Source organism: Mirounga leonina, unplaced genomic scaffold (assembly GCF_011800145.1).
Source record: "Mirounga leonina isolate KUSES-001 unplaced genomic scaffold, KU_Mleo_1.0 Mir_150, whole genome shotgun sequence".
Lineage (NCBI taxonomy): Eukaryota > Metazoa > Chordata > Mammalia > Carnivora > Phocidae > Mirounga > Mirounga leonina.
In genome coordinates this window covers 4403222-4416324 of record NW_023270374.1, presented here as the reverse complement: position 1 = coordinate 4416324, position 13103 = coordinate 4403222, and the positions used below count along the sequence as shown (strand labels likewise).

The window sequence follows — 13103 nt, the reverse complement described above, 5'->3', positions numbered from 1 at the left end:
CTCCCCAGATCTGCCGCTTGTTGGGTCCCTGCTGGAGGAGCAGTGGCCAGACTGCCGCGAATCACGGTTTATGGTAACTCGGAGCTGAGAGCCCGCGCCTGGGCTCTGTCTCTGCAGCCAGCTTCCCTATTCCGATACCTGGGAGCTCTGCTGCACTCAGGCACTCCCGGTCTTTTGTGACCCCGAGGGTCCTGAGACCACACTGTCCCACGAGGGTTCCACCCCCCACTTAACCACCGGAGTGACGTCCCTCAGCGGAGTAGACTTCTAAAAGTTCCCATTTTGTGCTCCGCGGCTCTATCACTTGCCAGAAGCGGTGATGCAGGCCCCTTCCCCGCCGTCTATCCTCCCGAATATCGCCTCGGATTCACTTTTCTGCACGTCCTACCTTCCAAAAAGTGGTCGTTTTTCTGTTCAGAGGGTTGTTGCTATTCTTTTCTTCGATCTCCTGTTGAGTTTGTAGGTGTTCAGAATGGTTTGATCCCTATCCAGCTGAATTCCTGAGAGGAGAGGAAATCCAGGTCTCCTACTCCTCCGCCATCTTGCTCCGCCCCCCTATTCCTAGGGATTTTATTATGTTGGGTGCAACTGTAAATGAGTTTTTTCAAAAAATTTCTCTTTCAGGGCGCCTGGGTGGCTCTGTCTTTAAGCATCTGCCTTCTGCTCAGGTCATGATCCCAGGTTCCTAGCATCGAGCCCCGAATCGGGCTCCCTGCTCCTTGGGAAGCCTGCTTCCCCCTCTCCCACTCCCCCTGCTTGTGTTCCTTCTCTCGCTGTGTCTCTCTGTCAAATAAATAATTAAATAATTAAATCTTATTCGTGTATAAGATACAATGGATTTCTGTATATTAATTTTGTGTCCTGTGACTTTACTGAATTCATTTATCAGTTCTAGTAGTTTTTTGGTGGAGTCTTTAGGGTTTTCTGTGTATAATATCATCATCTGCAAACAGTAATAGTTTTACTTCTTCTTTACCAATGTGGATGTCTTTTATTTCTTTTTCTTGTCTGATTGCTGTGGTTAAGATTTCCAGTATCATGTTGAATAAAAGTGGTGAGAGTGGACATCCTTGTCTTGTTCCTGATCTTAGAAGAAAAGCTTTCAGGTTTTCATCATTGAGTATGATGTTAGTTGTGGGTTTTTCCATATATGGTGTTTATTTTTTATTTTTTTTGAAGATTTATTTTTTTGAGCAGGGGAGGGGCAGAAGGGGGGAGAGAGAGAATCCCATGCAGGCTCCATACTGAGCACAGAGCCCAATGCAGGGCTTGATTTCAAGAGTCAGATGCTTAGCCCACTGAGCAACCCAGGCACCCCCATATGGTCTTTATTGTGTGGAGGTGTGTTTTCTCTAAATCTACTTTGTTGAGTGTTTTTTTTTATTATTATCAGTAGATGTTATATTTGATATCAAGTGCTTTTTCTGCATCTATGGAAATGATTGCATGGTGTATATCTTCTTTTTTCTTGTTAATGTGATATAGCATTGATATATGAGTATTGAACCATCCTTGAATCCTTGAATCTCTGGAATAACTCCTATTTGATCACGGTGAATGATTTTTTAAATGTATTGTTGGGTTTGGTGTGCTAATATTTTGTTGGGGATATTTGCATCTATGTTCACCAGAGATATTGGCCTGTAGTTTTATTTTTTGGTAGTGTTTTTAATCTGCTTTTGGTATCAGGGTAATGCTGGCCTCCGGGAATAAATTTGGGAGCTTTCCTTCCTCTTCTAGTTTTTTTGGAATAGTTTGAGAAGAATAGGTGTTAACTTTTTAAGTATGGGGGTTGGGGGGGAGTGCAGAGGGAGAGGGAGAGAGAGAATCTTAAGAAGACTCCACACCCATCACAGAGCCTGACTTGGGCCTTGATCTCACAACCCTGAGATGATGATCTGAGCCAATATCAGGGGTCAGACACTAAACTTACTGAGCCACCCAGGCATCCCTAGTGATTCAGTTTCATTGCTAGCAATCAGTCTATTTTATAACTTTCTATGAATGGTACTGTATGTATTCTTCTGAAGCCTGGTGGCTTTTGGTTTTGTTTTTTGTTTGTTTGTTTTTGGCTCAGCAATATATTTGTGACTGTCCTGCTCTGTTTCTTTGACTCTCACTTGTGTCTGGCACTCCAGTATATGAACATCCACAGTTTATCAATCCGTTCTGTGGACTCTTTCTTTCCCCCTAATTAAGTTGACCTTTCATTATTTATTTTTGATAGTCTTCTTGAGGTGTAATTTATATGCCATAAAATTCACCTGTTTAAAGTGTGTAATTCAGTGGCTTGTATACAGATTGTCGCCATTACCTAATTTTAGAAAACTTTTATCACTCCCAAAAGAAATGTTGCACTCATTTGCATTCATTTCCTGTCACCCTCCCTCCCCACCCCCCGAATTGAAACTCATCTATTTCTGTCTCTATAGATTTATCTATTCTGGATTTTTTCATATAAATGGGATCTTCTGTGGTCTTTTGTCATTGGCTTTCACTTAAAATATTTTTGAGGCTCATCTATGATGTATACGATGACTTTTAAGTTCACAATTTTTTGCTGTTACAAATGATGCTTTGTATGCTTTATGCGTGTTAGGGAACTTTTTTTTAAAAATGACATTTACTAACAGTAAAAATCTGATCTCATATTCTAATCATTCACTGAAGCTCTGGAAGAAAAAACAAAGGTAATATTTATTACAAAAATACAGTTGGGGGTGCCTGGGTAGCTAGTCAGTTAAGTGTCTGCCTTCAGCTCAGGTCATGATCCAGAGTTCTGGGATCGAGCCCCATGTCAGGCTCCCTGCTCAGCGGGCAGTCTGTTTCTCCCTCTCCCTCTGCCCACTTGTGTTCTCTTTCTCAAATAAATAAATGCAGAAGGAGGAACAGTTAGTTTTCTGAGAGGTGTGTACGAAGAGTTATAAAATGAGTGACTCCATCTCAGTCTAGACTGTGGAAAATTAGTAAGGTTTCAGGAAGTGGGTGTGGTCAGGAATGCAGGAGAAACAGTATATAGAGGCACTGGGAGATGGAAGAGGGTTTTCTAGGAACTTAGAAGAGATAGGGTTGGCTGGAATGGTACTGTGGCAGGACAGAAGGCTAGTAAGTGTTGATCTTTGAGGTGAGTGTTGTTACCTCATGGCATGGTCATGGCAGTGGGGCCAAGAGGAAATGAAGTTGAGAGACCTTTTTCAGGTTGGATTGTTGGATCAGGTTGGATTGTTGGATCAGGTTGGCAGTTGGATTGTTGATTGATAATGGGGGGGGGTTGGGGAAGAATTCTAAGATGACTCCCGTGGTTTCTCACTTCAACAACTGAACGATTTGAGCATTTGATAAATATCCCTCACATAGTTGAGATTAACTTGTGTTGGAAGCTATCCGCTTTCCACAGATAAAATATCTGCATTAGTTTGCTTTAAGGAGTAAAATCATTTCTTATCTTACAACTTAAAGATGACTTTAAGTGTTTTATTTCCAATTCAGAAGTGAAACGGGTTCATACTGAGCCTAGGATGTGTTAATTTTAGATTTGAACAATTAAACTATTATTGTCACTTTCTCATAGCCAAAAGAATGCAATGGTGTAAAAGTTCCTGTTGATGCCAGTAAACCAAATCCAAATGATGTGGAGTTTGATAATCTGTATTTGGATATGAATGGAATCATCCATCCTTGTACTCATCCCGAAGACAAGTACGTAACCCATTTTTGTCACTGTCATGATAGCAGAAGTTACAGGGGAGTATTGTATTTTATTACGTTGTTTGTTTGTCCTTGTAGACCAGCACCAAAAAATGAGGATGAAATGATGGTTGCAATTTTTGAGTACATTGACAGACTTTTCAATATTGTAAGACCAAGACGACTTCTCTACATGGCAATCGATGGAGTGGTAAGGGCTAAAAAAGTTAACTTAGAATCCTCTGTCTTTGTTTTTGCTGTGTTCTGAGTGTCTAGAGTGAAAGTCAGCTAAATAACGAAAAATGTTGACTGTGGTGAACTTCAGACAGGCAGCCTGATCCTTCAGTCATTCATTCAGACATTTCTTGTACCTGTTTGTGCCAGATACTGTGAGCTACTGGGGATAATGGTGACTGCCCTTTCTTTGAAGGACTTACCACTAATGGGACAGAGATAAATGAGCAAGGTAGTTAATTGTGGGATTTATAGGTACTAGATAACACATGCAGGGTGTGAGGGAAGAGGAAATCAGTGCTAGTAAGGGAGTTGGGAGATAGGAGGTGACTTTTGTCTCATTTCTTGAAGCATGAAGAGTAACAGGAGATTGGTGGGCAGTGGAGGGGGATCAGTGGAATAGATAGGAAGAGGGAAGACCTTCTGGATTTCTCAAATGGGCCCAGTAAATACACTTCCCATGCCTTTGACCACACTAACACATTTGGGCAATTACAGGTGTTTTAGATTGGAAAGGGAGCAATGTCTTGAGAAGGCCTTATTGCCATGCTTAAGAGTGTGGATTTTCTCCTATGGGCAGTGAGTAGTCCTCACAATGCTTTAAGAGGGCAATAACTTACTGACCTAGGATGATAGGTCAGCTCTCAGCTAGCTTAGCTTATAAATAACCAGCAAACTGTATATCAGCGTTCAAGGAAAATTAAGATAAATCGTAACTCTAAAATTTATTTAGCTGTATACAGATAGATTATCTTTCTTTTAGATTTAGTAATCCCTAATGGCTAATGGAATGATTTTGAAGGTCTAGAAAACTTTGGGTCCAAGAAGATTAACTTTTCTGTGAGGTTCTCTTTATGCAATGAAAAATCTTAGCTACTTGATAACTTGGTACACTTGATCTTAGCCAAAAGGCCAAGAAGCGATACTTGATAACTTGGTAAGTTGCAGTTAAAGTGCAGTGACGAGTAGAGGGAACAGGAATATCTTATTTGGAGCATATTCCAATTCATATTAGTGAAAGTTCTTGAAGAAAATCTGTCACTTTACATTTACTGTGCCCTTACTGCTAGAACAAGTATAAACTGTATGCATACCTGTGTGAGTGTCTGTCTGTCTGTCTGTCTGTATGCTCAGGTGTGTAACATGTTTTTGTTGAAATATAAATGTGGATCAAAGAACTTGGTACTTGAAAGAGTTAGGCTTATTTACAGGAAAGGAAACTATTTAAAAGAGAATTTAAATAACTTATTTTATGTAGACAGGATACTTGAGTCCCTTCCAACTCCAAAACTCAGTTCAGGAGTTTCAGAACCTGAGAGTCCAGTTCATTTCATTCAAGCTTATCCAGTGATTTTAAATTATATTTGGTCAGAGTAATTCAAAAGTATTTTCAGTTAAAACCTTGTTCCCTTTTTACCTGCTTTGCTTTCTTGTAGAGACAGAGTGGTTATTGTGGGAAATACAATATAGAAGTGCCTTGAGGTCCTACAGATTAAGTAGTATTCTTTTGCTTTTATGGGGCATGGTGAATCTCATTTGGAGACCATCCTTCCTTTTAGGCATGGACATAAGGTCTTCCTGATCCTGGTTCTATACTAGTAACTATTCATTGCATGCTGGCTGGGTCTTTGAGTAAAGTGAGCTGTCCTTCTTGGGTGCCTTGAAGCACCATAGCCCAGTAGAAGTGGCATTGGGTTGTGGGCTCTGCAGTATTAAGTGGCTTCTTAGGGTGTTTGTCCATTTGATATGTCACTCACTTACCTGAGGTCAGCTTTTAAGTTCTTGATCCAAATTTAAGTTCTCAGGATTTACTATCCGTCATGAAAGGATTATTAGATATACTACTTTTCCATTTTAGTGTACTATTTTTATAAGAACAACTGATTGAAAATAATGTACAGATTTCGTTACACGTATTTTAAATAGTAGTATATGACTATGAAATAATGTTTTTAGGCACCACGTGCTAAAATGAACCAGCAGCGTTCCAGAAGGTTCAGAGCATCAAAAGAAGGAATGGAAGCAGCAGTGGAGAAGCAGCGAGTCAGGGAAGAAATATTGGCAAAAGGTAAAGAATGTGCATCTTGAACTTGGACTTCTTATGAAATGTATATAGAATGGGGGGAGAGGTGTCAACTTTCGCTCATAGTAGGTATAGTTTTAATTTAATTAGGATCTAGAATATCTGAGGAAAATTTATGTTCACTGTCAAAAAGTAGTTAATGGAATCCTTCATTCCCACTAACAAGCTTGTTTCTTTTCCCAACTCTGTAGTAAAAGGGAAACTTAGGAATAAAAGGAGGAAACTGGTAGGGAGAGCAGATTGTCAGCCCCTTTCAAGGCAAACACAGCTCTTAAGCTAATTTGTTGTATCTGTAAAGGAGAAATACATTAAGAGTGCCTCTTACTTTTGTTTTCTATGGGGGCTGTTAGAAAGCTACAGTTCTGTAAACATTTTCCTTAAATCAGTCTGGGTAGCTTGCTTATTACTTCCCCTCAGAACTCAGAGGTCTGTAAGAGGAAGCCCGGGATGATGTGCTCCGTATTTACAGGCTTTCACTGAGTCAGACACACTTCAGTGGAGGTGGATGCAACAGGCACTGAGGCGGTGAAGTACCCAAGGGTTCCCTTGATTTGGGGGAGGGGTGGAGTGTGATCATCTTGGCAGTTCCCCAGAGCTTGAAATTCCTGTTGGATACACAGGTAGAAGTTGATGAAGTCTCAGAGGGGAGGAAGGTCAGGGAGTCTAGATACTCCATGGGACCAGTTCTCTGCCAAGACACCTGTCTGTGAGATGGGGTGTGGTTGTAGCAGGGTGATTTGTTTGGTGTTTTGTTACAGAGGCAGTGTGGTAGACCAGGAAAGCCACAATTTATTGGCTCAAGATACTGTACTTCGCAGGTAAAAGAAGATACCATAGTGTAGTCCGCTCAGGCCTACAATTAGGATACATTTTCTGTTTTAATTTGCTGGAAGTGTGCAACTATATAGTTACTTTAGCTGCAGCTTGTAATATGCTTAAAACCTGTTTGTACTTATAAAAGATAGTCTTTGATTTTAAAGATGTCTTCTTTCTTGAAGATGCTTTTAAATATATTTGTCATTTAAAAAAAGTTAATCAGTGATATAGAGGACAAATAGGACTTTTATATTGCAGCTGATAATTTTATTTCTTATATAAAGTTGTTATAAACTCAGCAGTTTAGGGGCACCTGGGTGGCTCAGTTGGTTGAGCATCTTTCTTTGGCTCAGGTCATGATCTTAGGGTTCTGGGATCAAGCCCTGCGTCAGGCTCCCTGCTCAGTGGGGAGTCTGCTTGGCCCTCTCCCCCCACTCATTTGTGAGCACGCACGCACTCTCTGTCTCTCTCTCAAATAAATAAATAAACAAACAAACAAACAAAAATCTTTAAAAAACAAACAACTCAGCACTTTAATTTTTCCTAAGGTACGTTTATCTCAGGAATTACTATCAAAATGAGAACTCCTAACGTGTGTGTGTGTGTGTGTGTGTGTGTGTGTGTGTGTCTATGTCTATGTTCTGCTGCAGAGGGCATTATGAAGAATGTCATCATTTTCATATTTCTATATAACTATAGTATCTTTTGTATATCATATATTGTTTGATGGTCATGTTAAAGCTTATATTAAATTTGAGAGGATGAATCTTATTTTCTTCCCCAAAGGGGAAACATTTGTTGCTCAGATGACAATATTTCCTTTTCTTTTGTATTTGGACTCGTTTTTGTTGTTCTGGCTTAATACTGAAATACTTAATACCTGACTTTTTATGGGGAGAACAAAACATTGCCTCTTTTTCCTTTAGGTGGCTTTCTTCCTCCAGAAGAAATAAAAGAAAGATTTGACAGCAACTGTATTACACCAGTAAGTAGTCTCATACTTTACCAGCTGTTGCTAACTCTTAAATGGTAGGTTAATTTATTTCTTTCTATCATTTTAGGGAACTGAGTTCATGGACAATCTTGCTAAATGCCTTCGCTATTACATAGCTGATCGTTTAAATAATGACCCTGGGTGGAAAAACTTGACAGTAAGTTTCACATTTTGGTACTTCAGAAAGATAAGGGTGATCATTTTAGGCTGTACTTTGATATGACTGATAACCCCATAAAATGCTAGTTGACTGTCAGAGGAAAGAGAAGCTTCCAGGGTTATTAGAGATGGGGTGCCCTGCATGGTCCAGTTTTAGACTGCTGAATTTTCTCTCAATGCCAATTTTGTCCTCTTATCATCACTATGAAGCTATAAAACAGGACCCATGATTTAAGAAAATATATATATTTTGTATTATATGTAAAATATATATATACATATATATATAGGAAAGCAATTTTTAAATGAAAATTTCTATTGTTAGAAATCAAAACAGCAAGAATAAAGTTGTAGGGCTGCGTTTAAAGAATAGTTGTGTTCTTCTACGTGTTTAAGTAATATTTAAATGAACTTATATGTAATTTTAAATTCAAAGCTTGTTGGGGCACCTGGGTGGCTCAGTTGGTTAAGCGTCTGCCTTCTGCTCAGGTCATGATCTTGGGGTCCTGGGACCGAGCCCCGCATCGGGCTCCCTGCTAGGTGGGGAGTTTGTTTCTCCCCCTCCCCCTGCTCATGCATGCACTCTCTCTCTCTTAAATAAATGAAATCTTTTTAAAAATAAAAAAAAAAGAAATTCAAAGCTTGTTTTGCTATAAACTAGATATGGTGAATTATATTTAATGGGTATTTTTTATTGATTACTTCCTGGGCATTTGTGGTTTGGGGCTGTATCCTTGGGTAGCAGTGAGAATACTAGAAACCTGTGAACTGATCAGTTCTTTTGGCTAAGTTTGACTGAAACATTTCATTTTTTCTATTCCTGTAGTAAGTTAACCAATGAAACAATTTTGGTGTTTATCACACACCTTATGAAAAATTTCTAATTAATAACACTGTCTTAATAGAATTATCCTAATTTATTTTAAGCTATTCAATTTTATTGATTTTTGTGCTAGACAATTGGAGATGAACTGTGACAGTGTTAAAAACTATTTTTTATAGGTTATTTTATCTGATGCTAGTGCTCCTGGTGAAGGAGAACATAAAATCATGGATTATATTAGAAGACAAAGAGGTAAAACTCCCTTATAAATATTTTATTATATGTTCTATTAAAAAAGCTAAGCCATTATATAGAAAATATTTGGTAGAATGTGATATTCCTCTGGTGTAAAATGCATTTATATAAATAAAATGTATCTTTCCCCTCTCTTTAGCCCAACCTAACCATGACCCAAACACTCATCATTGCTTATGTGGAGCAGATGGTAAGTTTCTTTGGGATTTGATTCTCTTGGATTAAACCATAGCAAGTTGATGGGTTGGTGTGTAGTAGTGGATTATTCCTGGTTTCCTGGAAATTCTAATAGGCCTTGCTCATTTTATGTTTGAGAAGGAACTGGTATTAAGTTGTTTAATCTGTGATTCATGTTCATTTATGCTTACATTTTAAAAATACTTTTCAACCTTTTGATATTGTATACCTTTAAATGGAAGATTTTCTGTGCCCATGTGTCTGGAGGACAACTTGTTGCCTAAGAACTAAGAAGTTTTAGGTTTTTTGGCTTTACCACCTCTGTTTATGTGCTAGTTTGGGCTTTTTTTTGTGTTGGTAACTTGTGTTACAGTGGTGTCCTTTATCATTGGTTGTGGTAGGGTCTTCTTAAAGTGCTCACTGTTCATTGTTTTATCATTGTTGATTGATAGCTGATCTCATTATGCTCGGCCTTGCTACACATGAACCCAACTTTACCATCATTAGAGAAGAATTCAAACCAAACAAACCCAAACCATGTGGACTTTGTAATCAGTTTGGACATGAGGTCAAGGACTGTGAAGGTTTGCCAAGAGAAAAGAAGGGAAAGGTAGGAATTTTGAAATGGTAGTTGCCTCATTTAAAATTTTTCTATTTTATTTTTTGTTATAATAAAATACACTTAAGACATAATATACTGTTTTAACCATTTTTAAGTTTACAGTTTAGTGGCATTAAGTATATTCAGGTTACTTCATTTTTAGAATGGATAAAGAGAAGACTATATTGTATTAGATTTTTACCTACTTGCTCTGTTACCCTCACAGGAATGTGTCTTTCAAAGCCCTTTAAAGTGAACACACATTCAAAAGCATGCATGCACTCAGTCTTTCTCCACTCACTTCTAGCATAGTTTATGTCTACATGAGGCTTAGGTCTCCTAGTTAATAATGCCTCTTACACATGATTTGTTTATAGAAGTATTTGTTTCAACTGATTATTTTTTCTTAAAAAGAATATAAATAAAATATATTAATCTGCTTGATACTTTTAAGTTACTCCTAGTTCCTATATATTTTGGGTTCACTTGATTATATCCAGGCCCCTTTGAATGGGTTTTCATCTGATTTAAGAATATGGTGCTTCTTTAAAAGACATGCTCAGTGGAAAAAAGGTAAAAAATTTACTGTATGTTCATAGAGAAGGGTCTAGAAGTATATACCTTGAAATTTAATATTGACTGGATGTAGGTCAGGGGTTGGCAAACTCCAGCCCTCCAGATTTGACCAATGAGCTAAAAATGGTATTTATATTTTTAAAGAGTTGTAAAAACAAAACATGAAAAATATGCAACAGAGACCATATATGTCTCCAGAAGGCTAAAATGTTTACTATCTAGCCTTCTGCAAAAAACATTTGCTGATCTCTGGTCTAGGTGTGATTGGGATTATGGATAATTTTTTATTTTTAAAATGATTTGGTGAGGTTTTTGGGTTTTTTTGTTAATACTTGTAGTATTAAAATGGATCTTGCTTTAGAGAAAGCCATAATATATTTATTTCGTTGGAAAAAGTTACAGGGTTTAGAGTAGACTTGTTTAATCTTGACTCCCCTTTCCTGCAGCATGATGAACTTGCAGATAGTCTTCCTTGTGCAGAAGGAGAATTTATCTTCCTTCGTCTTAATGTTCTTCGTGAGGTATGTAGCAATAAACACTGGGGTTAGTGCTCTAAAGCAGGGTGGCTTTTGATAGCTTTAATGGTAGCATTCCTTCTTGGTTGTAGTATCTGGAAAGAGAGCTCACCATGGCCAGCCTGCCGTTTACATTTGATGTTGAGAGGAGTATTGATGACTGGGTCTTCATGTGCTTCTTTGTGGGAAATGACTTCCTTCCTCACCTGCCATCATTAGAAATTAGGTACGTGCGTTTGTGTGGATTTTCAAACTAGTGTTTTAGCCTTCTTGCCTTTACAGTGCACAGTGGTCCTAATGCGAAATGTTTGTTTCCTGGTGGCAGGGAAGGTGCAATTGACCGTTTGGTTAACATATACAAAAATGTGGTACACAAAACTGGGGTAAGTTCACTCTTGAATAATTTCAAAACAGAAGTATTTGCTTTTATAAGAAGATCATTTTACATGTATTTTATCACTTACAGGGTTACCTTACAGAAAGTGGTTATGTCAATCTGCAAAGAGTACAGATGATCATGTTAGCAGTTGGTGAAGTTGAGGATAGCATTTTTAAAAAGAGAAAGGATGATGAGGTAAAGTGTTTCTATTGCAGTAGCTAAATTGCTCCTGTCTCTAATAGGCTGTGATGATCCTGTGATTGTACTTTTAACCTCTTTGAGTGCGTTGTTATTATTATAGTGTATCAAACACCATTGTAATCATGAGTGGTCAGTGCTTTATTTTATAAAGGTGGTGATGCTTGCTGTGTGGAACTGTGTATTGCACACTGTGTGAGTTGCATTGTAATTTTTTCTCTCTTCATAATCTTAAGATAAAAATCCAAACACCTCTCTAATCAGTAGGCTGTGAAATGAGGGTGCCAAGGCTAGATGAATGCTGGGATTGAACTCGTGGCTGCCATGTTTTATAGGAAATATTTATGCCCTGGAAGCCAGGTTAAGACTTAGGAACTCTACTCTGGTAGTAGAATATAGGGGGTCAGGGTTGGATCGCATCAGCCAAAGCAGACAGTTGCAGGTCTGAGTAAGAAATTTATACGTGAAAGAAAGAAATAAAATAACAAAGCACTTGGAAATTGATCATGTATGATAGGATGAGTGCTTAGGTGAGAAGTCCAGGTTTCTGGCTCGGGCAGTTGGGAGATTGCTGGTACCATTCACTGAGATAGCAAGCACTTGGGGTAGAGCAGGTTGAGCTGGGGACAAGGTAGAAATTGAGTTTCATTTTGGAGATACTAAGTTTGAGGTGCCATATAGGAGACACTGGAGAGGAGAAAGTCCATGAAGCAATTAGATGGATTTGTGTAAAGCTCAGGGCAGAAGTCTTTTGACAGGAGATTTGAGAACCATTAGTGGATGGGAGTTACTTCAAGCTGTCAGTGTGAACTTGAAGTCCCTGGGAGTCTGTGTGGAGTGAAAGTGCCTCCAGTAGAAACGTTGAGAAACATGGACATTTAAAGAGAGAGAGGAGCTAGTTGTAGAGAGATGGGAGGAAATCCCTAAAGAGAGAAGCCATTGGTGCTCTCTGACGTGTCAGGGCAAGATGGGCAGGCCCCTAGTCCATGGCCAGAGGTTCAGAGGCTCTGGGGAGTCAATGGGGCATAGTGGCGGTAGTTTGGAGGCAAAGGGGGGTGGAGGGTGATTGTGGGGGAGTGGCAAGGGAGGTAAGCAGTGGGTAAAATTAATAGATAGTGCTTCTTAGAAAGAGAGTGAAGGAAATCCTTTCAGAATCTGATCTTAAAAAATTCATATGCCTATTTTGAGCAAATATTGCTACATTGCTTCATGATTTCCTTACAGATTAAAACATGTCATTGTGTCTGACAGGATTTTATATTTTCTTCAACTTTGTGTACTGTAGCTAGTGGTCTCTTTCTTAGAACTTTCAGTACCATTTTATGTAATAGAGTGAGTGGACTCTAAGCATTCTTTCCAAAACCTTTGGTACTTGGTAATCCACTATGGTGGCAAGAATTTTTCATGTGTAAGGTTCCAATAACAGAACTGACTTTGGGATATCAAATGTGTACCAGCATAGCCATTTTTAACTAAGTCTTCAACAAGTGGAGTTGGCTCCACTTGACCTGCTTCCATTTATGTTTAAGAAAATAACTATACGTATGTACTGTGTACAATTTGATATAAAAACCTTATATTAGAACAGCCCTTTTATGTGGCTTTA

General features: G+C 38.6%; 1 protein-coding gene and 1 pseudogene across 1 annotated transcript in view; one reads left to right on the top strand and one right to left on the bottom strand.

Moving 5' to 3' along the window:
* XRN2 (5'-3' exoribonuclease 2) overlaps positions 1–13103 on the top strand; it is an 82612-nt gene that overhangs the window by 20298 nt on the left and 49211 nt on the right. Inside the window, exons 2-13 of the mRNA XM_035005747.1 lie at positions 3572–3699; positions 3787–3898; positions 5878–5989; positions 7747–7805; positions 7882–7971; positions 8976–9048; positions 9191–9241; positions 9681–9838; positions 10852–10926; positions 11013–11146; positions 11246–11303; positions 11387–11494. Coding sequence (XP_034861638.1) covers positions 3572–3699; positions 3787–3898; positions 5878–5989; positions 7747–7805; positions 7882–7971; positions 8976–9048; positions 9191–9241; positions 9681–9838; positions 10852–10926; positions 11013–11146; positions 11246–11303; positions 11387–11494 — 1158 coding nt within the window. The remainder of the gene's footprint in view (positions 1–3571; positions 3700–3786; positions 3899–5877; positions 5990–7746; positions 7806–7881; positions 7972–8975; positions 9049–9190; positions 9242–9680; positions 9839–10851; positions 10927–11012; positions 11147–11245; positions 11304–11386; positions 11495–13103) is intronic.
* Positions 4685–4845, bottom strand: LOC118011614 (annotated as a pseudogene).